The sequence below is a fragment of the Strongylocentrotus purpuratus genome, unplaced genomic scaffold, assembly GCF_000002235.5.
Source record: "Strongylocentrotus purpuratus isolate Spur 01 unplaced genomic scaffold, Spur_5.0 spur5_scaffold_6, whole genome shotgun sequence".
Taxonomy (NCBI): domain Eukaryota; kingdom Metazoa; phylum Echinodermata; class Echinoidea; order Camarodonta; family Strongylocentrotidae; genus Strongylocentrotus; species Strongylocentrotus purpuratus.
The window spans coordinates 31,747,661-31,775,280 of record NW_022145612.1 but is presented as its reverse complement, the minus strand read 5'-3'; the positions used below and the strand labels follow the sequence as shown (position 1 = coordinate 31,775,280).

General features: G+C 36.2%; 1 protein-coding gene across 11 annotated transcripts in view; it reads left to right on the top strand.

The window, feature by feature from the left end:
- Positions 1-27,620, top strand: part of LOC115918274 (transcription factor 12-like) — a 99,955-nt gene that overhangs the window by 4,728 nt on the left and 67,607 nt on the right. For 6 of the 11 annotated variants that reach the window (XM_030972193.1, XM_030972196.1, XM_030972192.1 and 3 more), the window contains exons 3-5: positions 5,702-5,757; positions 17,801-17,942; positions 19,350-19,381. In XM_030972193.1, coding sequence (XP_030828053.1) covers positions 5,702-5,757; positions 17,801-17,942; positions 19,350-19,381 — 230 coding nt within the window. Of the gene's footprint in view, positions 1-5,701; positions 5,758-17,800; positions 17,943-19,349; positions 19,382-22,356; positions 22,778-27,620 lie in introns of those variants that run through there. The other 5 variants (XM_030972202.1, XM_030972201.1, XM_030972200.1 and 2 more) reach the window with 3 other exon arrangements.

Genomic DNA, 27,620 nt, shown 5'->3' with positions numbered 1-27,620 from the left:
TGTGCAACGTCTTCGCCATATTTTACAAGAATTTGAACAGTCTAGAGACGTGCTACAATAGTTTTAGGATACTGAGCCTTTGTTGAACTAGAGAGTGTTATTGTAACCCTGTCCTGTAAAAACACATCTTAATGGAACGAGAGAAGAAATACCTCACAGGCAATTCATTCTAAGAAATATGGATTGGTATTGGGGGATTAATTCCTTGTTGATCATCGTATGATTAGAGTAAGGGGGTGTCGGGTTTGTGATTTCACAAATTAATCTTTTCAAAACAAAACCTGAAGTACATATATATTCTGAGGATAGCTTGCACTGACTGTACTTTCGGTTGGTCTTCGTGATGGCAAGTGTGAAAATCAATATTTGGTTCATGGGAGCTAGTCGTATGGTATGGTAGTAGACAGCCTAGTTAGGACCATGGAACAAGTTTTTTGTAATTCCTGCCTTCGTACTACATGTATCTTCAATATTTACCATGTCATTTCCCATATACCTAAATCAAAGAGAAAAAGAGAAAGTATGAAAGTTTCTATTAATTTATTTCTTATTTTAGGCAGCGAAAGGTTCTGCACTTCCTTTTCCTTGATGATTTTTCCCCCTTATTTAGGGGCATTTACACTTTAGGCAAAATAATATTGGTTTTTCTCACATTAAGGAGTTTTGGCAAAAGTTGCTCGGCCATAAACACAATGCTAATGCGTGCAGAGCAGTGACAAGTAGCGCATTTGCACAACTCACCAAAATCCCAGAATTATCAAACACCAATGTTTTTTTTATGTTGTTTTTTTATGTTGTTTTTTTCCCCTGTAGAGAACATGTAAATAGTTTTTTAAAAAGAGGGCAGAAGGATTTTCTGCAATGTTAATGGTCCTATTACAAAAAGATTATGACATGTAAGTAGCCTGAGTATACTTGTCTTGGTTTGTTCTACTGGACAGGGTGGATTGTGTCCTTTGTACAATTAGAGCATGACTGTGGCTGGAGAACTCCTGCTGCTAGAAAGGCCATAGGCTGTTAGTCTACCCTATTTTATACGAAATGTAGTACTCTCTGAAATTAATATCTAGTTTTGAAGATGGTTTACGTTACTCTTATGTGGGATTAAAGGGACTGTCAGTGTATTTTGTCTGTAAAGAAGAAAGTATTTCATTTGCTTATAAATTTTCAGTTAAAATGCATAAAATTGCTCTGGAAAGTTGAAGCAAAATATAATGATTTTAAAGAGCATAATGAGATCATCTGTCTTCTATTCATACTGTAAGAGTTTTTATTTATTGGATATTTTTTCTCAAATGCAGGTGATATTATGCCAGAAATATAATTTTTCCCTCGTTACATAACTGGTAAACAATATCCCCACATTTATTGACATGATTCCGACAATTGAAAAGCCATACAACAAAAAGCTACGTTACAAGAGCCTTTCAAATCCATTTTAAAATGCTAGGTAACAAGATCCCTTCCAAATCCATTCGTTCAAAATGGTGGCATTGCATCTTTCTAATAAATCCAAACTTTCTTGGTCAAAGGATTTAACGGCTTTAGGAGGCCCAGCTCATCTTCCATTAGACAGCAAGATCACTGTATCTAGTCTTCTTGGAAGATTAAGCAACACTCTCTTGAACTTGAAGTGATTATTAAGATGATGAGTGAATCATGTTGACCTTCACAGGACTATCAATGACATTATGAATCATCAGGGCTGGCTTCTCATGTAGTATACACTCATGCTCGTGCTCTGAGATTTCTAAGATAAAAGACGACAACAATGAAGTAATGTGTTTATTGCTGTTGATCCATTTGTTTCCTGTGTGAGTGTTGTCACTGTTTTTCTTCTTTCTTCAATCTATTTGCTTTCCATTAAACAACTTATTTCAGTTTCATACTGAAATAATGTTGGGAATTTACAACCCTTTTTTTTTTAGGGGGGGGGGAGGGGTGGAGGGACAGTTTAATCAATCTCTTGATTTCAATTTGAGTTTTATGATTTAATCCTGTGGAGGCTCCAGCAAGCACTTACAGTTTATTATGTATAGTGTATTTCAGGAGGTTTCATGTAATGTTTCATCATGCTTCCAGCCATTTGATGTGGACAGTGGGCATCATTTAAACATGAAGTTTATTATTACACCTATAATTGTGATTCTACTATTGAGATATAAATGTAGAGGTGTTGTGGTCGAGTGGATACGTCGCCGGACTGTCGATCACAAGGTCCGCGGTTCGAGTCCCGCCGCCGCACTAATGTCCTTTGGCAAGATATTGATCTACATTTGCCACACTCCACCCAGGTGAAGTAAATGGGTACCCGTAGGAATTTATTCCTTGAAATGCTAGAGCGCTATAATGGCAGCACAGCTAAAGCCGGGGTAATAATAATATCCAATATGTCATGCGCAGTTGAGTATATACATATAGAAACTGCGCATTATAAATTTACAATTATTATTATTATTATCTAGTTTTTTTATTAGACAATAAGAGATTTCCTGTAGGTTTATATAGTGGCATAATTTTCCTTTGTCCAATGAATTAGGCAGGCTCATGCGGTGATTCATTGCCCTGTGAATGCTTTACCAACCAATTACATCAGCAAAATTATTGATCTGTGTATTACCAATTCCGCAGCAAATAGTAACCACGGTCTGTTACCGTGGCAACATAATAGATGATGAAATCCATTACAAATCACACAAATCCGTGCATCACCCAAAAAGTGATGAAAAGGAACAGAATTGTTTTCATGTCGTCAAATTCTTTGTCTGATTAGAATTTACATGGCATGAAAGACTAAAACGGTTCAGATTAGAAAGTGTTTTCATGAGTCAATTATATTGTACACCCCATGTCCGTCCCTTCTATCAGTTAGTTGAAATGTACTTTCTGTCAAAAAGGATTTGTTAGTACGTGTTATCTTCATCTTAGACCATCCCCCTGGCAATTAGTGCTCAATCAAACCACTCCAAAGGAGTTGCACTTTCCTCAAAAGTCCGACGGAAATTGTTTGTGATAACATCTTAATTAGTGCCATTTTTGTCTACCTTCCTGGGAATTTTTAACACCAAACAGTCGAACCTTAGCTGGGTCATGCTGCCCAAACAGCAAGGGTCTAATGGTAATTAATTTGTTTCTCCCAGTGACCCCAGTGAGTTCTCTCCGTCTCTTTCTTTCGCTCTCTCTTTATTTGTTTCCCTCTTTCTCTTTCTTTTTCTCTCTTACTCTCTCTCTTTCTCTTCCCTTCTATTCCGTTTACTCTCTATTTTTATCTTTCACTATCTGCTCTATTCTCAACTCCTTCAAGTTTGACAAAATATTAAAGGGGTTTACTTTAAACTTTTTCCTCAAACAACCTTTTTTACATGCAATTTTACATTGAAATGAATAGTTTAGCATAGTCAAGTACTCTCTGAAAGTGAATTATAATTCTTCAGAAGATTTGAAAAATTCCATGTATTTAATTTGCTCTCGAGTTTAATTCCTGACAATAGCATAAAATGTATATGTTACTAAAAAATTGCTCTCTATCTCCAACAAACTTTACATGCATGTTCTGATGAAATATATGCTATTATGCTTTTCTAGTATTCTGTAAAGTACAAGTTCTATGTTAAAAGCTATCTTTGTAATACCACATCCAAATACTTTTGGGATATGATGTGTGATGGGAGGTAGTACAAAGCCCTTTTCATGGTAGATGAATTATTTCTAGCAGAGTGAAAACGGGACAAGGCGAGTAGTTTCTCACTCGGCTGGCATCACGCATAAGTGTTGTCCTTGGATGGTTAATGGGTTAGCGAGTACCTCAATCCAAATACCAGCCAATAGCAAGTCCCCAGACACCCCTAGCCGCGTGTGAATTTAGCCCCCTCCTTACCGTCAGAGCATGCAAGTGGCTCATTAGGACGGCATTAAAACTTAATTAGTTCACTCACTTGGGGGAGCCATTCACAAGGAAGAGTTGACCAAAAAAAGAGGCAACTTTGATGTGGTCACTTCAAAAACTTCAAGGAATAATAAATGACTTGAGTATTGCGTATAGATCCACTGTGTGCCACCAAGTTTTTTAATTATTCTGCATTTATATAGTTAGTTAAAGTTGTTGGCTCAAAAACAAGATTAGGCCTTTGTAAAGACCTTTAACTTTCCATGAGGGAATTATTGCAATTCAAGCAACAATAGAAATACATTTGATTACAGACATTCAAACTAAAAGCTACAGATCACATGAGATAGAGAAAGTTATTCGTTATCAAGAAGTAATGGCGCCATATTAAGATACTAACAAAGATTCCAATCTGTGTGCTGATTTATAGATCCTGTACTTCTGCAACTCATGCTCGTAGTAAAGTACTTCACTCATGCTGATATCATTAACTCTTATGATACTTGTCTTACTCTCAGTCAGTGTGAACGATAAATAATAGAGATATATAAGTCAAAATAAAGGGCACTTGTTAATTGGTTCCTTGGGCGCAATCAAAGAAAAAAAAGTATTTAATCTTGACTCCAATCGTTTCCTGCGTTGCTCCAAGAAACAAACAACAGGGGAGCACACCTGTGAAGGAACGCTCAGTTATTGTACCTAGGCAGATCTTTTTATAGAGTCATCACATCATAGACAATTTCCCGAGTTATGGCAATGTTTATCCAAGAGCTTTAGCAGTCAGGATGTTTTATTCAATTCTATTTTGATTGGAGGAAAGCAGTTGGTTGTAGAAACACTTGTCAGGCCCTCCTTTATCACCCGTCATCTTACCCCCTTTTCTTGTTGTCTCGCTCCCCTGTGGACCCCGCATGTTCCCTCTGTGTTCGACAGGGTTATTGTGTATATCCTCTCGGTGCTTAGCCGTTTGGTCTGAGGGAAATGAGACATATAGAGCTCCCATCTACCGTACAATCTAGGTTGGACTTCCAATTCTAATCATTTCCCGCTTTCCTCTTACTATATTTGGGCAAGCATATTTGTTATTTTCACCCAGGGCCATAAGCAGATAGGTGAAATGGAGATGGAGAGTTAGTTTTTAGATTGATTTGACTGAAATTATAATTGAAAGGAAACATGGAAAATGAGTTTTGACTGCATAGAATCTACCATGTCTCCAGTGCTAGGAGTAGAGATGTCCTATTAACTATAAACATTTCCAATGCGTGTCCTTCTCATGCAGGTTTCACCAAAATTAGTTAATTTGACATGAACCCATACAAAGGTGTGGTTCATTATTAGCATGTTGTATTAAAAAATATACAAATTGCATAGGCAATCATGTAGTTTTAATGAATTTTTATAAATATGAATCTGTTGGGACCAAAAATATTTTAAAAATAATTTCAAGCCAGGTCTCTGCATCCTCAGAGAATGCCCTCAAATTTTCAAATCATTTTTCTTTCCTGATGCTCTTTTGAAAAACACCATTTATATTCATGATTAAAAAATCCCAGTCCATTCAAACTTTAACTCTTCCAAATACATATCTTTAAATACATAGTTATGCAATTCATTTTTTGTTGTTGTTTTGTTTGTTTTATTAGAAAAATAAAGTATGTCTTTTGCCATTTTACAGTAAGTATTCAGTTCTTCTGCTACTAATGTTCTTCTTTTCATGTCCTTTTTTGTTATGCCAGGAAATTGACATAAGCTATTGAAAATTCCTGATTCCTAATCTTTCCATGTTTCTTGTTTTGTATTCTCCGTATCCAGGAAAATCCAAGGATCTGTATTCAATGCCATCATACTCCTCAATATCAAGAGAATCGGTAAGTGAAGCTGCTTTCCTTGGGTAAACCCAGGCAGGCTCAGGTCGAGTCTATCGTTGGAGAGGATTGTTGTTGAGATGGTCGTAGAGGAGAAGTGTGTTGGACACTCACTTGGTCAAGTGGGCATGGAGAGATGGAGTGGGATGAGTGGTAGAGAGGGGCAACTCCATTGTGGAAGCCTGGAGATTGAAAATGGCGATTGAAATGTAAGGAATGTGTGAGGAGCTAACCAAAATAGTGAAATAATCTTGTTGTTTTTAGAAAAACCATGCGTTTGTTTGCATGCATGTGCTTGCATGTAGAGTGGAAAGAAGATCCAATGTATGTGACGAAATAAAGCGCTATTGAGCAGAGTGAATGGTGATTTCTTGTTTTATGATAGAGTCAGGAAATATTAAATAAATTATTCTAGCACATTTGAGCACGCTTAAAAGAGAAATGGCGGTAAACCAGGAAAAGAGGATGATGAAATGTTTTTTTTATAGAAATTTAGAACAGGTAGCTATTTTTAGTTGATATAGAGGTTATCAAATTTAGCCTTTGTTCAGTCTTATTAAAAAAGAATAATGCTCTGCAAATTTCCTTCATAGCAAAAAATCGTAAGTTTAAATAGAAAGTAAAACAAAAAAGAGGTGTGATGCAATAGAAACATAGCTGAAAAGAGTGCAAAAAGAGTTATAAAAGCAAGAAAGGATATCTAAAGTTGAACCACAGAGAGAGTGCTTGTCTTGGGGGTTCATAACATTCTGGTTACACTCGGAAACAAGAAAAGATCCAAGCAAAACAACATGTGTATCACCGGTAAAAAGTTAAAATGGGATATTTGACAGCCGACGGAAATCTTAGTAGGGATGTAGTTGGCACGGCAACAGCCCGCGGCCGGCCAGCCTCAAGTCAGAGTTACGGAGGAGAGGAAGGGTGTTGGTAGCTCCAGCTGTACAGCGGTTGATTAGCTTTGAATTTAGTTGCCTGTTTTGGAATGTCACTTCTTCCTAAGATGTGAAGTGAGTTGTCAAGGCTTGTCTTACTAGTTCAATCAAAACTAGGTCCAACTCACTTTTTTCTCTCTTTTCCTCCTTTTTTTTTAAGCTGTAGAATTGTGCTTAGTGACTTCCGGGAACTAGGAGGGGGTTAAAAGGGTAGTCCATTTTTAAATGCTGTGTGCATCCAATTTCATTACTGAAATTTATTTTATATGGAAAATGACCTGTTTTTTTTTAATGCAATCATTCATTAATCATGTTAATTTCATTTTATAAACTGATTAATCAAAGAAGACAGGATAGTAGGGGAGCACTGTATCATTATTCAAGATAATAACAGTTGTGGTAAAGATGTGATATTGGAGAGCTACATATAGAGAGTGAATGCTGTAGTAGGTAAAGTGATTCTGCTTCCACTTCTACATGTATATGAAAGGAGGTTCTAATTTCTCTTTAAGATTTAAGATTTGCCTCTTTTGAATATTACTTGCATCCAAGAAGCGATGACTCTTTGCTGACTAGCATGTATGTAATGATATGCAAGTTGAATTGCATGTTGTGGTATCGTGGAAAGTCATTAGCTGGAGTATTTGGCAGCATGGTTTATCATGTTGCCATATGGATGTTATAATGGTTGGCCTGCTTTCTGTTTTAGTTCTGTCACAGCAGCTCGGCATTGACACTGCAAGCATAATTTGACACTATTAATGCATTAAGCAGGCTTAACTGTTACAACCACACAGCTTAAATACTCACAGCTGTACATTGATGAGATACACAGAGTGGATTAGCTCTCTTTGATGTGTATGGGGCAGATGGTTTGGGTACAGGTGTTCTAGAGGGGGATTTCCCACCCAGCTGCCACTGAACTCTCCAAGCTAATTTAACTTGGCATGTGGTAGGGGGATCCCCAACCAACACATGTGGGCTACAAGCCAGGCCTAGTAGCGATAGTGTTTATACTGACCTTCTACTATCAGCTGGACATTGTAACTCGGAGAATCAACATCTTCTTCACCTAAGTAGGTTGTCATGACAAATAGACTGTTAACAATTCTTTGCTTTGTAACTTTTGCAATTTTTGTTGTTGGAAGAACAATATTCCAGCCAAGAAAGGGTTTTTGAAAAAATATTGCACAATGCTTTTGATGCTGGAAGACACATGCTCGTAACAGCACTTTTGGTTGCAGGAGTATTGATGTAATGAAAGGCAAAGTTAGAACGACTTTCACACTCTTGATCAATTATCCACTTTGTTGTTTTTAATTAGAAAGTAAAACTACTGTGGGTTATTTGTTAAATTTTGTATGCATTTTAAAGAAAACTGTAGGGAAACAGCCATGGTAGAGTCCATCATCCAAATATCTTAATCAGGTTAACACTTGGTCTATATTGGGAAACTAGAACCTGTCACTGTTTAGATATTCCCTGTCATATTAAACAAACTAAAAGCAACATATTTCAGGCTGTGATAACACGATTATAGAAATGACAGCTGGGATCATTTTCATGTGGAGAACGTAGATACAACTGTCCACAAACATTGATATTTTTATATTATTTTACCAATATGAACAGGTGGAGGAGATACACAGCAGGTTGTATGGGATTTTTTTTTTAACTCTCTTCCATTGAAGTATCAGGAGTTTTAAAGTTATAAAGTTTATTTCATTGTTTGTTTCATGACTACAGTCGGATGTAATACATGCGGAAAAGTATTACAATCCCTCATCAATTGATTACTCTATTCCGATGCTCTTTGATTGATCATATTTAAACTGTTTATGTAATAATCAAAATTACTCCAACAATCCATGCAGCTCTTTTCTGTAATTTTGAAAGTTTTTGTCTTTGAAATATTTTTAAAGGGTCTTATGCAATTTACACATATGTTTTGAGCAAAAGAGATTTAGGAAGAGGGAAACAAGAAGAGAGAGATGGATAGAGAGAGAACTGAAAGAAGAAAATAAAGAGTGGAGAGAGAGTGAAATAGAGATAATAGGATGAGATTAGAGAGAAGGGATAGTATGACCTTCTTGTAAAAGGATTTTGGAGTTCACTCAAAGCTTAAGTGACCTGATGAATGCAGATGCATGCGCTAGCTCCGATTTGACTAATGTTACCGAGATGAGAGCAGGGGTGAGAGATGAAACCGTATACATCATGCCGATGAAATCTTGCTGAAAATCTCCCCATTCTCTTAAGCGGTGACCCTAATGCCTGGGTGATGAGCTGATTGTTGATAGCAAAATGTAGTGTGTGGAATTAACACCATATCCACCGATACCCCCCCCCCCCCCACCACCAAGCTCGAGATACCCATTATGCAAAGAGCTCTCTCCCGTCTTGGGTTTGGTCGAGAATTCAGTCATACCATGTCTTAGTCCCTTTGATTGCCAATTGCATTTATGCGTTAGGAAGGCTTGAGTCCTGTCTGTAGAGACATGTTTTGGGGGATTGGATTGCCGCAGCGCTCAATCATACGAGTGCACCACCTGGCCAGGTGCGCTTTTTGTTAGCACAGGGACAATTGCTTGGTTGACTTTTGACGAGGAGGGCTTTCAGAGGCTCCTCGTCACGCGACCCTGGCTCGCCGAGAAAAGAAGTGCAGCTTCATCTTCGTCGCCGATGGTGATTGACTTGCCCATAACTGTGTAGATCTGGTGCTGATGTGAACAGAGTGCTGCTGGCGTTCATTGCAACGCATCGCCCGGAATGCCCGACAGCTAGCCCTGCTTCTGGTTACCTCACTGCAAAGCAAGATTGTGCAAGAAAATAGGACTGATGGCAGATGTAAATGGGTTACAGGACCGTTACAACCGTCATTTGGGTCAACCTTTTCGTAGGATAAGTCTTTTAGAAATGATGTTATTTGTTGGAAGGAGGTTTCCTGAATGGATAAACAGTTCAACTTTGATGAGTCCTGGGCCAATCTAAGATGTCAGAGGAGACAGGTTGACTGTCCCCGCAGGCTTCCAATACTCACTCCCACTGCTACCCTCTACAATTTACATGTAGTTAAACCTCCCACTGTAGACCCGTATACATAATTCATTGAACTTTTATCTATTTCAACCTCCTACTTTTGTTCTCTTCCTAAAGAGTTCAACTTATACCTGATTTTTTAAATGGCAGTAAAATTCTGAGATACATTGCAAGACCAAATCTATTACGCAATCGTCGAGGAAACACTCAGAGAGTGATATTTGAATATGAACCTTTATCAAGTATCATCAATTATTTGAACCCAAGGCTTAGTTCAGCCTGTCTATGTTTATAAGAAAAAAGAGGTCTCCTACTTTTGCATTATTATTATTTCTAAATTTGCTTGCAGTTGTCATAGGATTTTAGTTGTACATTAAAAATGTTTGTGTGATAATAATTATGTCTGCCCGACAGTACGATTTGTATTCTTTCGGCCTAATAAGTGAGAAAGAGAGAGAGAGAGAGAGAGAGAGAGAGAGAGAGAGAGAGAGAGAGAGAGAGAGAGAACAGTCAATTACTTCAGTGTCTTGAATTAAAAAAAACATGTCTTCAAGAATAATTATAAGACTTAAAGCTCATAACTACATTTAATCCGGAAGTTTGATGCTAATGATCTTTAGTCAAATTCCCAATCACAAGATTACACCTGATGTCCGCATTAAACCAATGATATCTCCCCACTTTTAGATGACTTAGATACATGCTTGCTAGTAAATCACCTATAGTTTAATGAACTGCTAGAGTGATCGTTAACTCACCTTTTCTAATGAAAACATTCAAAATTGTTGAAAGCGTTTTGTGCATCAGGGTTACAGGAGAGAACATATCATTTCTTTTGAAAAAAAAACCAAATAGAGTTAGAACCATCTTTACGATAAGCTTATCTATATCAATTTGTCAAAATATAAAGGTCATGTTTGCTTGATAAAAATAACAAGCCACCACAACAACGACAAAGCAGCAATATACTTACGCTATTTGAAATTACCCTTGAATTAGCATCCCCATTTAATACTGTTTAGTCCATTGGAAATTCTCTTTTTTTATAGAAATATATAAAGATAGTGGAAGGGACAATTCAAAATTCAATATTATGAATTAGTGTCTGGTATAACATTTGACATGTAGAATTCATCTTCAATGGAATGAGAAACATTTAAACACAAATGCTTACACTCTATACAGATTGAGCCAGTGCCCAGCCATCCCTGTAATATTGATGTAAAAAATAAGGCAATGTGAGAGTGAATGGCAAAGACTGTTTGTTGGAGCACTGCCTCGCAAACACAGCTGGGAAATCAACAGCTATTTCTCACGATTAGCAAATCACTCAGGTTGTATTGATCTATTATTCCTGCGCTGCTCTCAATACAATTTTTTTCCTCATTTTTGCTTATGATTCTTATGATTCTTATTCTAATAAGCATGTTTTGATTGTATATATATATATATATATACGTTGTACCAAATCCTAGCCCTTTTCATAGTGTTCTATGCCCCCTAATGATACGATTGATGTTAAACATTGATATTTGTATTAATTTATATCTCTATCAATGTGCTCTGCGCTGATAATATATATATGGTAGCAAGAGTAGAAGCAGGGATAATAATGTCTAAAGCTCTTTGAAAGCAGGAAGGGATTGTATATCCTAGTACATTGTATGCAATATACAAGAATGCATCATCATCATCATCATGGTCGTCGTCGTCATTATCATTATCATTATCATCATCATCATCAATATCATCATCATCATTATCGTTTTATCATCATTATCATCATCATCATCATCATCATTATCATTTTATCATTATCATTATCATCATCATCATCATCATCATCATCATCATCATCATCGTCATCATCGTCATCATCATCACCATCATCGTCATCATCATCACCATCATTATGATCATTATTATTATCTTATGAATTGTTACAGTGATTCACACCTTTATTAATTCATTTGCATTTTCTTTAGCCATTCCTTCCACAAGACCCCCCAAAAGCAAAAAGGAAATTTAATGGGAGTCTATTCAAAACAATGAAAACATGCAGTTTAAACCTTGTTTATTGTCACTGAACCAAAGCGACATGTATTTAAGCAATTATTTGTACAGTCACTTTATTCATAGTCCATATTAAATAGATTTACATTTGAATACCTTGGTAATAATTTATTACTATAGTCTGTGTGTGTAAGAGAAGATGTGCATAGTGTAATATTTGGGTGTGCGTATATATGGATTGCAGGAGAATACAGCAGCTGTGCAGTTCCCATGGTAATGCAATGTATCGCTACACTAGCTCAGATTGTTATGGGTGTTCTATACAGTGAAATAACCTCTCACTTACATCAATTTACATAGCAATCAATGACCACTGTGGTGTTATCCAATATTCCCAAAAAATTTCTGAATAAACAAATGGCTTATATTTTTAACATAGAACACAATTATATATTATTAAGAGAATTGACATGATTTTGAAATCTTGAACATGAATGCTTGAACATTAGTGATATGCATTGAAGGTAACATTTTTAATAGTACCATGTCTATTATAGAATGTGGTTTGCATATCATTATGTCTGCACATATCAGTGATTGATGTATGCCCAAATTTGATAATTGGATAGGAAAGTAACATACAAAAAAGTATTTCTGATATTTTCTGGTTTCGTCACTTCCAAAGCTGTACAAAAAAGGAATAACGTTCTCAATAAACCAAGACTACTATTCCTTCTTTTTGTCTTAGTAACCCCGTTAGTCAACATTCTAAATTTCCTCCATGAGTTTTTAAGGCTGATCACACAAGGAATTATATTAAGTTAGGCTTATGAATTGTAATATTTATCATGAGCGAACAGGTTAAAATCTAAATATAGCAAGCAAGATTTGGATTATTATAATTTCAACTAATAATTAACTGCATGTTTCGTAAACAAATGTGATTAAATGTTGTGTGCTAAAGTTTGTTGAACTGTGATGAGAAATGGATTTTTATGTATTGCACGTGTGAATGAATATATGAAAGAATGTGCAATTTGAATGAAGATACGAATCTGATTCCTTTTTTTGTGTATGTGAATGACCCTATTGTGTTACTCGGCCCTCTGTCACACACACATGTATTCAATTTTGAAAGCTTGCTTGGAGTGTTATCCTCTCAATCTTAAGATTACCAAATTCCTGAGTTTCTTACCTGGTCTTTATTACCCCAAGCAAGCACCAGGTAACTCCTGTTTTCGTAAACCTTCCACTACTTCCACTAATACCCCCAAGGTGTTGTTTTCATTCACCTTTCTTTCTACACATACCATCCCTTTTCTCTCACTCTGGTTTGAGAAGAAGGGGTTGGGGTGCTGGTAGGGGGTGGTAGTGTTGGTAGGAGAAATTTTTACCTGATCCCGAAGTTGATTTCAGAACACAAGGCAGGTAACTTTGGTGTTATTCTGAGCCTTTACAGGTTATTTTGAAAGTTCTATCCACACATAAAATCTGTCTTTGATTTCATGACAAGTTTTTCCTATCCTTGTAAGCATTTATTTTCAAAACTTATTAAAAACTATTATCCTGTTGACCTGTTGATATGAAGCAAAATTAAACATTTTCCATATATATCATTGTGCACTTGTGTGTTCATTAGGTGACAAAAATGAAAAGTACTTTCTCAAGGTTCATTCCCCTTTCTCAAGCTTCTTAACTGTCCTTTCACTTGAAGTAAGAGACTCAAATAAACAGCCAGGAAAGGATCTATAATATAATTAGTGTTTAAAACATGGATAACCTTAAGGGTGTATGAGGAGTTTTCCTGTCAAAAAAAGAAAGTTGCTATTGGCAAAGACATAAAAAAACCTAGATGAACCTGAAAGTAGATGATTGTCATATGAAGTATGACAGTTATCACCACAAGCTAGAAGGCAATTTGCATCTCTCTGTTTTGTAAATATTATTCCTACTTTGTGGGTTCAGAAGAACCGGCGATGAAGGGCACTTTAAAGTACAGATCTGGGTAAATTGGAAAGCCATAATCTCATCAGCACACAATCTTTAAGAGCCAAGACAAAACATTTACATTCTAGATTGCTCTGAAATTTGTCAAGTGAGTGACAATTGCGGAGAAAGAACGATTTTTGTTTCCTTCTCGAGAAGAAGTTGTAATTAAGTTTGTGGTTAATGGCTCATCATCACGCTCTCTTGGCAGTGAGGAAACCAAAATGAATAATTCATTCACTCTGTCTTTTATTCAGGTCACTCGCCCTAGATCTATCTGTGAGGAGGAGACTCATAGACTCTTTTCATTTCTATGTTTGCTAACATTTATTGATTTCACCTGATTTTGAGCAGTGATTACTGCTAATTTGATTATAAGATGAACAATTTTAGATTCTGTGTACATTTCTTTTGGAAAGAAATTATAAGGTACATGTAATGAGTTGAAAGTAAACCAAAGTACCTTTGTTATGTTAATGGTCATGTGATGACAGAAATATCCAGAATCGGAAAACAGTAAAAATTAATTTGACAGGGAGGACTTTTCTTGTATAAAACTTAAGAAATCATTGAACAAATTCATAAGGAAAGTATGATAAATATCAGCTTTAAAAAACACTACCTGTGTACTTATCATTTTTATGGGTGTTTTTAGAAGTGCAACTCTTTGCAGGTCATTAAGGTGTAAGTGTGGATTGAGAAATTATGTGATAAAGACTATGACCATCGTGGGTTCTTTTTTTTTGTAGTGAGAAGAGAAATCTAAGTACACGTAGATTTGATTTGAAAGGTAAATGAAAGCAATGATTCATCGGGCTTTGTTTCACTGGATCCAAGAGAGAGACGGGAGCCTTGTTTATGGGGACGGACGGACGCTGCTGGAGAGAGAGCAAAGTACGAGGGGAAGTAGACTGCCATTGTGATAGTGAGAGGAGTCCTTGAGACGTGTCTGAGTGATGCAGTGTGGGTTCGGAGGAAGAAACCAATTCTGGTTGGTGGGTTGGTGGCAGCATAGAGAGAGGGAGGGAGGGAGGGAGAGAGAGAGAGAGAGAGAGAGAGAGAGAGAGAGAGAGAGAGAGAGAGAGAGAGAGAGAGAGAGAGACACACACACACACACACACATTCTCACATCAGGGCCTTTGTGGGGCACCTGATTGTGGGGTATTTCTGTGCGTTCCAGATATACCTTGTGGTCCCCTACTAGTGGGGTATGTACAACCTGGCGATAACAACCCGGCGGTGTGCTTACGATGTTACCATAAAAAAGTGTGCAAGTTTTAGCACACGCTCACAAAAAGTCATTTATGGGGTACCACTTCTAATGCCCCGCAGGGCATAGGACACCGAATATACAGTCATTTGAAAGACTTTACTCTGTGGGGTCCTGAAAAAATACCCCACAAAGTAAAAATGCCTCACAAGGGGTATGTGAAGCGCACATAAAACCCCACAAGAATGCTGAGGTGAGAGCACACACACACACACACACACAGAGAAAACGACAGAGAGAATGACAAAGAGAGACAGAGAGAGAGAGAGAGAATGACAGAGTGAGAGAGAGAGAGAGAGAGTGAGAGAGAGAGAGAGAGAGACAGAGTGAGAAACAGAGAGAAGTAGAAGAAATCTTTCCATTCTATTTGTGAGCACATGTACACAATGTTCACCTTTTCACTATATTGATTAACACATTTGTTGTGATTTTGTATCAGCACCATTAATCAGTGAAATTCATCCTGAAGAGCTATTATTTTTTAAATATCTAGAACCAAACGATTCCCAGAAGATGTAATTAGAGGTAGAGTACCGGTACATGTAAGTCAAAGGGAGTAGACTAGACACTTGGTTTTTTCCTTTTAAATGCCATTAATTCTATATTGAACCAATTTGATATTGTAATAGATCAAAGGAAATACAGCTAAGAATAAGAATCAAATAGCACAATCATACTCATAAAATAGAAAGAAAAGAATGGAAAATGCAGCAAATATGAAAGTCCCATAGATACTTAGAGAAAGGGAGACGAATGAAGAGAGTGGGAGGAAGGAAGGGAGAGAGAAAGAGAGAGGGAGGTGGCTGGGGTGTTTGGTTAAAATCACAAATGAATAATAATGAGATAACAATGGAAAGTAAAACACAATATATTAGTAAACAATGGACAACAGATGTGAGATTTGCTATTGGTCAGGAACTTACTGCTTGTAGATAATTTTGACGATCATGCATTACAATTTGTGATTGCTGTGCCTAATATTTCTACATTATTTGCTGTCAGTCTGACTGAATTGGCATCGTACATTTAGTCTATCTTGTCAAAATCTTTTTTAAAACAACTATTAAACATTTTAATGCCATATAATTAGGGAAAAAATTGCATAGATGCAGGGCTTGACACTAGCAAGCGCCCATGACACATGAGTGCCCAAAATCTAAGATGTGCCCCCCAGAATTTTGAAGTTATTACATAGGGCACTTTCATACAGGCTGTCTAAAGTTCAGTTGGTACCCCATTCCAAAAAATATTCATGTGGAGCCCTGATTAATGCCATAACAAGTTTTGTAGTATGATTTTTATCTCAAACATGTAAGAAATCACTTACTTGTTTATATTTTGTTGAACATGACCCAGCTCATATTTGTTTTGAATGGATCAGTGATGGGTTTAAACAATAATATTCATGGATAGGAAGTGATTTAGAGGAGCATAATGAATACTTGTATGAAATTTAATTGCAGTAATTACATTTAATGAGCGTCTGAACCCTCTTTACTTTTCCAATGAATTCTTTTTTAGACAAATTCATGAAGTGGGTGAATGGGGATTTAGAGGAATCAAAATAAGGGTTGTTCGCTGTAAGTCCGCCTAAGCTTTTGTGTGTGCCAGCAGCAGGATTTGGAATGTATTTGTTCTGAAAACATGAGAGCCCTCACTTTTCGTGAGGTTATGCCACGCTCTGTGAGAACCAATGAAACTATCATAGATCGTTCATCTTTATACTGGTATTCGGATGAAAATACATGTGATTTTTCTCCATAATTTGTCATTATTCCTATGTTTTGCATGGCAGACTGCCCATTCATGGAGATATAATACCTGCATTGACCTGTAGTTGTACATTCAAGGGGTTGGGTATCTTTGCCTCAGGTTATATACAAAATCCTGGATTTATGCTGCGATCATAATTATAAACCTTTTGGTCAGTCAGGAATTCCATTACTTTTACAAGCCTATTGCCTGTCTGATTACCGAGATATTTATGATTGGAAATTGAGATTTCAAAAACCGCTTTCCTAACGTTTTTTATAACACTACAGTCTATTGAGGGAAATGAGTATGGTAAAAATGGTCACTCAAAGAGTTTACTATTTTGAGGCACTTCATGATCATTTTAAAGCGCATTTTTTGTTAAGGGCTTCAATATTACACCATATCACAGACACTTGATAACACATAGGGCCATGCATCTCAGATTTAACATTGTCAAACAATGCCTTGAAAGAGAAATTGCAGTGAAAAGGCAGAGATTCTTTGTTGTGTTGTGATGAAGGTAGTTTGTTCATTGTGTGTGTTTGAATGAGAAGTGTGCTGCTTAGAATCAGGAGGAGGAAGATGAAAGATGAATGGATGTTGAAACCATGAGAATGATAAGATGCAGGCTTCTAAACATGCATGGTTGGTATTTTAATGAGCAAATTTATGCTGGATATGATGAAAATAGAAAGTATATTGAACATGTATGTGAAAAGTGTGTAAAAACATAAAGAAATGGTGTTTGTCATAATAAATGTTATTCTAATTGTTTTAACAACGTGATTATCATTATTCGAAAGTGCCATCATTAAATTTGATTTGTATGTCATTTCTATAATGACAGAGCGAATGTCCTCCAATACTATAGTTCATACGTGGCAGAAAATGAAAAGTAGAATTAAGTTCTGGTTAACTAATTCACATTTCATTTTTGCATTTTGGGTGCACTACAAAGAAAATTGATTTTTAAAAGGGAAATGGCACCTTTTGAATTGTATTTTAAGGTAGCTGCTATGAAATAATTGATTTTGATTTTCTTTCATTGCAGAACATGGGCGGCCAAATAGGAGGCAATGACTTGTCCATAACCAGTCCCAGTGGTTCGGTTTCTCCGCACAACAAACCGGGCTCACCTTATATGTATAACCGCAGGCGGTCTTCACTCATGCCCGACCCTCCTTCCTTACTACGTAAGTATTTTATTCTCATTGAACGAAAAAATATATATGATCAAGAAGATTATGATGAGGATAATTCATCCATCTATCTTGTAGTGTTTATAAAATTCAAGTTTATTCAAATACAAAGTAGATATATTAAATTTGATAATTGCTTTACAGGTATTCATGTTATGATGTAGCAGGAGCCTGTAATTTCTCCAATTTAAGAAATTATCGAGGGTAGTTTTTATGGTGGAAATTATCTTAACTAGTTAAACAGATCAAAACAATTCATAACCCCTCTCTTTGGTGCACAAATTAATTCAACATAATTGATGCCGGATAAACTCTTTAATAGTTGGGGGCTACCAGGATGTAGCTGAAACCACCCACCTAAAATTCAATATGTGAGGGCCAGCCATTATGCACCTATGATGGAGCATACATTTTATCAGAGAGCATCTAGGTCTTTCTCGGGAATCTCATTCCTTTGACACTTGAATAATTCATCATAGATGATAGTGGGATAAGACCTATACTTTGCACTTCCCAGGGAGATGCCATTTCATGATAATAAAACTAGATTTAGATGTACAAATTATGGCCATACAACAAGTAGAAATCATTCAAGAGAGAGAGAGAGAGAGAGATTTTTGATGGAGATTTCCAGTAATAGAGGCCATTTATAAAGAGTGATTGATCCTAAACGCATAGCGTAGGATGAAGATAAAGGAAAAGTACGGCGAACAGGTGCATTTGAATAATCAACGTTTCCCCCTAACTGCTACCACAGAGTCGTTAAGAATGATGCTATACAGCATGGACTGTTCAATATTTAATATATTCAAGGATGGGCACAAAAGCTGAATTCTTTGGGCTTTGGCAAGCTGAAAGACAAATCAATTTTTTTTTGCACATCTATGAAGAAGAATTTGTTTTATGTGCTGCAAGATATTTCTACAAGCATAAGTGCTTGGAAGCAACCACCAAGTGTTGCTAGTTTGATTAATCAACACATAAAAGGAAAATAAAATCTCTAAAATGGTTTATGAGTGTTCCTGCATCTTTAACAAGAAAATACTAGTATTTAAATGAAAAAAGTATCATTTTTTACTGTTGCTTTTGTAAAGGGAATGGTAAGGATTATGTTTTTTTTGTAGGTTCTGAGTAACTGTTATTTTGACGTTATGAAATTTATCAGCGATGAAAATGTGCAACAACAAAAGAGGAAAAATCCATCCATCTATCCAGCCAGCTAGCCCAAGAACAATGACTTGATTGTCTGTACTGTAACTATAGAGGGCACTCTTCAAGAAAGGATGATCAGCAACAAACTTTGTCATCCTGTCTGCTCAGTCTTTGCAAATCAAATTATTACTTATTTCAGCCAGCCAAACTCAAGTTTGTTCTCCTTCTTTTGGGTTTTCTTTTTTTCAGCGCACAAGAGAAGGAAAGCTCCCGGAATGTCGGTAAGTGCATTTTCCAAATGTTTGAGATCGCTCCTCGGGTAATATATTGGTGGATGTAGTGGCATTAGATGCATCAATGTGTATATTTAGCGCTGTGTGTTTTGTGTTGTTTATAAGAGCTCTGTTAAGCTGAAGAGCGAGAGAGAGTTTACCAGTGATGACAGTGTCGTAGTGTAGAGGGCAGTAAATCTTTCATGTTTATATCTCCTAAAACGTTATATTGTTATCTCAATATCATGCTAAACGCCCGTGGCTCACTGTAGCTGTGTTGACATGTTAAAAACACTAGTGATAGGACGATTAGCTTTCACCTTGGTGTTATCAATTATTGATTGATTTACCTAGGAAAAGATACTTGATATTAAAAATATGTCTTTGATATCTGCATGCATTGATTTGAATCCTCACTCCCCCCCCCCCCCCCCAACCCTTCCATTAGCTGTGCATTGTTTTTGAGAACTTGATCAGTCGGTCAGACTTGCGTAGTAGAGGAATAATTGATTGTTGCTTGGTCAGGCTGCTCAGGCAGGAAGGAAGGATGAAGGCTTATTGCGATTGAATAGGTGTAGTGTTTAGTCCCGGTGGGATGAAATGTAGTAGGGTAAGAGATAATGGGATGAGACGAGGTTTGTGGAATGTGAGGATCGTACCCTGATGATGAACTCACTCACACTCTCCACACACACGCACACACTCACACACAACATTCTAGCCTAGTTTCAGCCTCTTTGTGTAGTTTCTTGGTCTGCATGTCAATGTCTTTGATTCAAAAAATTTCTGTCACATATCGCTGGAAACTCTTAGTTTAAGGTAATTCCTGGCTCGGTTAGACTTGTAATATGCCTAACAGCCTAAGTATTAAATAAATTGTGTTATTGCTTATTCATTATTTCCAGTATCATGTATGCTGGATTATCTACACTAATAGGTTAACTCGATACAGATATTAAAGGGGAAGTCCACCCTGATATTAAGTTGGTTTTAATAGAAGCAGAAAAATAAGAGAAATGGGTCGATGAAATTTTAAACAAAAACCAATTAAAAATAAGAAAGTGTTGAATTTTTGAAGGTGCAATCATTCAAACACAATTTGGCAACTCTATGATGTAACATGAGAGGGACCCTTCCATTTGCCATGTTTAAAAAAACTTCAATTGCCTATATTTTCCCTAAAGAAAATTATAAATCATACATTCACCCTAAATACAGTTATTGCTAATATGTTGTTTTATACAAGCCCTGTATAGAACCAATCTATTCCATCATCAAGAACTAAGAAAATGAAAGTTTTTGAATTTCTGTACAGAGCAAATTTGAGAGGAGATCGCAAGTTACGTCACTGTGTTGCCAATTTGTGTTTCACTGATGACAACTTACAAAAAATTCATAACTTTCCTATTCCTCAAACTTTCACTTATTTGTTTCTCTCATTTTTTGCTTTTATTAAAACAAACTTAATATCAGGATGGACTTCTCCTTTAAATTTGTTTGGCACAAGATTCATGTGAAGAAAAAAATGTGAAGATATTTGCCAATCAATCCATTTTGGTCAAAAGCCACATATAAAAGTAGCACTGAAAAAATGTAAAACGATATATAATACAAATAAATATATTTTATGAACCTTTTAGCACTAATAATGAATTGTTATTGAAGTTTTTTTTTTAATTGTTGAAAATCAAGATTATTATTAAAAGAACTATAACTGCATGAAGTCACCCAAAATTTGCAAGTAGACATCCAAATCATTTAATCAGAGAAAAAGACAAACTACATGTAATAAGGACGAGATGTCCACACAAAATATTGATTCACAGTTGAAGCTTGTTACACAAACACATGTATACTACTTTAATGGTGTGGTATTACATTTTCACATGGTTAAAAAAGTAGTTGAACTATTTTGCAAATTTTAATGAACATTGTTCAATGTTTACTAAGGAAAATTATATTTTAGTTTTCAATATAGGAATGATAGAAATTAAACTCCTGCACGGATACAAACAGCTTTAAAATCATGAATATCATTATAGCTATGAGAGGAATTTCAAAAGAATTCTATTCCATTGTCAATACCATTGCTTCATTTCACCTCAGTGAGTTAGGTGCCAACATGTATTTCAAAAGTTAGATGGTACCCTGAAGAAAAATATGATAATTTAGCAAAGTTTTGATTTTAATTATGCAGTGTGACATGGACTTATAATGAGGGTGTATTCAAAGAACTATCACGATGTTGACTGTATACAACATTGATAGTGGAATCAGGAGAGAGAATGCAACTCTCATTATAGCACCGGTGCTCAGGTGCTGTTTTTTTCCTAATTGGTAACGACAGACCCTGTGTAATTAAATGTTGGGTTACAAATTTCTCTCTCTCCCTCTCTCTATCCAATTAACTTGCTATGACGATTTCTTCCTTGCTTTGATCAGAAGCCAATCCTGGCGTCATGATTGCTTTTGGCCGGCCAGCAAAGAACAAATTGTTTGATACAGTTTGCTAAGGTGGCCTTTGTGTGAGAAAAAAAAAGTAGGCAAAGTTTTCCACTGTTTTTATATTGTTGCTTTGACTTGTTTTTGCATATTGTGTATTCTTGAGATCAGATATGTGTAGATTTTGTGCCAGCCAGTCTTACAGGAGAATAAAGAAATGACGAAAAGGATATAGTGGAAGGAGGAGTTTGTGGTTGTTGGATAAATTTCATTTTCCCTTTATACTATCACTTTTGACTGCATAATATTGACTTTATCACCACTGATTTGGCAGACTTTCTGTGTACATATGACAGGCAAAGTACTTCCCATATGTACACTCTTAAAATTGTTTTATTGAATCTAGTCTGCATGGATTTGATTTCCACTTGTAATTGTACCGATTCAAAAAAGTATCCCTGCAGATTTCGGAGACAGGATAGATGTGGGTATTATTGAATATCCAAATTAAACGAGGCCAACAAGTAAATTTGAACCTTTGTTCACAAATGTGATGGTACTTTGAGAAGCTGAGGGGGTTTGAGGTTATGTAACAACCCTCTGAGAGGAAACCTAGTAATGTTGCATTACTAATCATCATACACTACCCACCAGCTACATTATCAAATCAATTCATCAGTAATGTATAGCTGCTACTAAAAATAAAGGAGAGCAGGGATTATCTAAGAGAAAAGTAGTGATTGGCTTGTTGTACCACACCAGAACTTTCTTGACTGCAAGCGGATGAAAGCAACCGTAGATATCAGTCTATCAACTGCCTTTTAGAGCAAGTGGATTGATTGTTCCTTGTGTAGTGTGTTTTTCGATCATCTTTGGATCATGTGGTGTGGAAATAGTTACTACTCTCACTCAGAGTTGGACCAACCAATGTGTATATCATTACAGCAGAATCCGGCAATGTCTGTAAGTATGACAGTTTGATATGACTGCTCAGATTTCAGATCAAAGAAGAAGATATTTCATAATTTGTCTCATAGTATACTGAGAGAGCAGTACAATGATGAATATTTCAATTTTCAATCTGGACAGCAAAACTTTGAGAAGTTATTTTTCTTTATTTAATTCAAATTCTGCTCTCAACCGCTAGTTTTACTGCTTCAATTCAAACAGAATCAATGTTGTGATACAGAAATTCAACTGCACTTTTAAAACATGGATATAAGTACATACATATATAAGTATGTTATTGGCGAAAATGGTCTCAATTCATTTGATATCTGTCGGGCGAAATGTCACTATCTACCTTTAGAATGTAGCAGCACACATCAATAAAAGATAATTGTTTATAAATCAATCCTCCTGATCGGAGTTAAAACAATATAAAGAATTTAACAAAATCATTTTGCTATTCCAAATGGATCATTTTGCTATTCCAAATGGATCATTTGAGTTTCAACCAAGTTGGATAAAGATCTTTATACATTTGTATTACATGAAGTATTCTATCAATTTAAACATTTGAAAAATGTAATTCCCACTAACATCGGATACATAATATTAAAAGATGGTGTATGCTACTTGCCCATACCGGTACACACTTTGAAGACTTGTGAGAGTGTTGATACAGGCCCACTGCTGATGGATGCTCAACCAGCTGTGTTTGGGTTCTTCCTTACTGAAGATGGCCTGGATAATTCTCTCTCCTTCTCACTTTCTCTCTTTCACACACACTCTCTCTCTCTCTCCCCATCTGTCTCTCTGAGGAGGGTATTCCCCCTATGCTCGTTCGTGTTTTGATTCTGTATCACAACATTGGGGGGTAGGGCACCATTGATGGTGCACCTGTGACCGAGTCTCACTCCTTGCCGTCCATGTGTGAGTCCCACCTGCTTGCCCGACTGCATTACCTGACTGTAGTATCACATGCTATGCCAACCCCTCTAAGAGACGATCCCTCCCGATTGCCAATGAGCAGTATACTACGATTCCACCTGTTTCATTCACTGCTCAAATGTTAACCAGGCTTTGAGCAAAAATTCAATGTTTCCCATGCTGTTCAGAGGATGGGAAGTTGTACAAAATGTCAAACACCATAATAGAAGTTAAACATAAATAGAAATGAAATAATATTAATAATAATGATAATAATAATAATAATAATAATAATAAAGGAAGCAGATATTGATTACTGATCTTTAATGTGTCACTTATTTTCTTTCCAGAAAAATAAGAAAACAGTTATACAAAAATCAATAAAAATAGTAATCATGATAATAATAATAAGAACTGTGTAAACGAAATGTCCCATAATGGCAAGTTTTAGATCAATAGGATGAGTTATGCAATCTTATTCATCTTTTAGGTGTAGGTTTCTTGAAAAAAGTAATTTACTTGAAATCAATCAGTCATCAATCATTGACATGATATTTATTGTGATTTCTTTATTTACTACTTAATTGATTGTAAGTTAAGCATGGAAGAAAGAACAACTATTTAATTTGTTTAGCCTTGTATCTTTCAATTTTCAGTTAAGTGGAATGAAATATGACTAAAAAACAAAATGATAGGGCTTACTGGTGATGCTCTTGTGCTCTTTTTTAAATACCCAGATGATTAATAAAGAGATCATCTGGTTCCCGTACTTGACAATGTGTTACAAGACATTTACTTCTAGATTTAATAATAAGGAGAAATAATAAACAGAAACCAAAATTGTGTGAAAAGATAGTTTTACCCGTAACCACACTTAGTGTTTTCAATAATGTGATGCCCATACAGAGTTATCCCATTTTTTTATGGCATCCCCTACTTAGAAAATCAATAAAGAAAAACAAATCTGTGAAATTTAAAAGTTCTTCCTGTTTAGTCTTTTAGTCACTAACTATAAAATGAGTTCTGTGAAATGCATGTCTAGACACATGTATATGTTTAGAATATGAGCTTGAAGAAGAAATAAAGGAGGATGCTTTAGAGAGAAGGAAAATTTATAACTTGGTATTTGCTCAAGTTCTTATGGAAGTTACACAAAGTTATAAGCAGACGTCTTTGGAAGAAAAAAACACCTTTATGTTAGCTATAAGAATATCGACTCTCAAGACAAATGCTCATCAGGACGATTGTCCAGGCTAGGTTACTTTTTCTTGACCAATGAGGGAGAATTGTTTGTTTGGTCAGACCGCATGTGACATATCAATCTTTATTTAACTCTCAGACTGGCGCAACAGATTCACAGGCGACTTACTAGATTAGTCGGATAGTTCATTGCCCTTGTACTGGCGCACACTTAATTGTCTTTCCCCCTCTCCTCGCCATGTAGGACCCTTCTCTGTGAGAGAGCTAGCTAGCTGGCTGTATGTTCACTATGATTCATTGTGAATGATCTAGTAAAGCAATTAGATGATTTAAAGGGAATGTTATGACATGATTAATAGATAAAATATGAATGAAGTGTTCATGTCCAGATTGGCTTCTTTTGTGATGATATCTTCTTTCTTGAAGTTCCCTTGTGAGTTGGAAAGCAATTGGCTTTCATTGGAGAAAAGATTATCAAAAGGAAACCAATGTTGGGATTATGGATTTATTGAGCGTTTGCCATAAGCTATTTGGAGTCTTCATCTCAAGGTTGTTGAATTTTATTAATAAATTGAATCTGGTTATGAGAGTGATGATGAAGATCAGGACTAGATTTGACAATACATATAGCCATGCAAGTCAATTTTACTCAAAGTTGCAGTCGCAACATTGCAACTTTGAAATACAGAAATAGACAAAATGCTGTGTTGTAGTATTGCTTTTCCGATAGTTACAACCCAGATACAAGAAACATCAGTTTTCTTCTCCAGGGTGTGGTATTCTAGATGCACAATTTTGCTTTTATAAACCCGTGGTTGTTTTCCGGTTACATGTTCCCTATGTAAAGCCCCATGTTGCTGTTGCATTGCTAGAGGCATGGATGACAGCTTCATGCAACCTTCTCTCCCGTTTAGAACCTTTGCCTGCACTCTGGCCGCTAGTGTGAAATGCCTGGTGCCAGTCAATTATACCAATTTCTCCATCCCCCCTCCATAACGATCGATTGCGAGAAGCTGGCAAGGGGGAGAGGAGGCAGAGATTCAATTTTGGATGGCCTTTTTGTTGCGGGCGGGCGATTGTTTTGCATGCGTAACGAGATATTAGAAATGGAAGGAGGATCTGCGGATTTGACAAGTGTCTCTGGTGTGGTGCATACCCCCAGGCTGCTCCCATCGAGCTACGGCGGCTTTGCTCCTTCCTACTCACCAACGCTTCGGCTTTTTAGATGGGAGAATAGAGAAGTGACAAAGTGCTTGAGGTGGTTGCCAAATTGTTGCCTCATCCACATCAAACCCAAATCAATTAGAATGAGGAACAGGGGGATGAGGAAGGGGGCAGTGAGATGGAAAGGGTCTAGCAAATCATCTTCGGAACCTATCATTTTACACACATCATTCATGAGGGATAAAAACTATCATCATTATGTTCAACCACCATGAAAGATGACTTGTAGGGTGTCAATATATCTACAAACAGCGAGAGAAGGCCAGCTGATGGTTTGCAGCAACTCCTCAAAAGAAAATCAGAGAACCAGCACCCTTTCCCCCAAAAAAAGGAACAAATGAAGAAATAAATACAAGCAAATAAACAAAAACATAAATGAGTACATGTATATTGACTTGCATAAACACAAATATCACCTTTTTTGCAATTGTCAAGTAATTCAGTATTCACTACTAGATGTTTTATACATGTATGCATTTTATATATTAATTTCATTCTTTAATACAATTCTGTAAATCCATTGTAATAACTGAGCAAACGTGATAGTTCATAAATTTCAAACAAGGATTACAAATAAACTTAATTCCCCCCAAAATAAGATTTTGGGTAAAGAAAGAAGAATTAATGTCGTTGTAAATGGTTAAAATAATGATAATTAATTAGTTGATATCATTGGTTCTGTTACACAGCTGAGCCCACTTTGTAATACGAAGGACAGAAGCAGAAATTGGTCATTGCCCAACCCACCAAAAAATTAATTTGAGAGACATGAGTAATGAGTAAATGGAAGGCAGAAAGTGGTGCAGGAGTGTTGAAAAGAGAGGTGTATCTATAGATCTAATATTAAATTGGCCTAATACTCGTACAATTTCTGAAGAGTAAAGGGTTTTGTTTAGAGTATACACATGTAGATGCATAGTTACAGATATGGGGAGAGCCAGCTAGTCAGCTAGGTAGGTGGATGGATGGATAGATTTATATATTATATGTATAGAGAGATAGAAAGAGATAGAGAGAGAGTGAGAGATTACAAAATATGATTATATCAAGCTATTTGATACAATTTCATATTGTGTATCAAAGTTTTCCCTTAGACTCAGTCACTCAGCCTGGGTTATCTTGCGTTTAAGATTCAATGGGTTAGAATTTTCAGTAGTTTAAAAGAAGAACTTTTTTTATATAGCTTTGTATGGTCTTCATACTGAGAATGAATGATGAACAAAATTCAGGGAAAATGAACTTTTAATAATACATTATCAAAGATAAAAAGTGAAGAGTGAAAGGGATTGGATTGTGTCAAGTTTGAAATGTATTTCATATGATAGAGTGAAATGCAGGACTGAGAAAGGTGCCACCATGATATCGTAAGCTGAATTAATTTTAGGTGTGCCTGATCTGTAGGTTTATAAGAGCCTCGGGCCCAAATGCAGTGAAAAATAAGAAATTGCATTTTTATGAGGAGAAGCACGATCCTTGCTCTTACTTTAGCTCCTCTTTCTTTCTCTCTCTC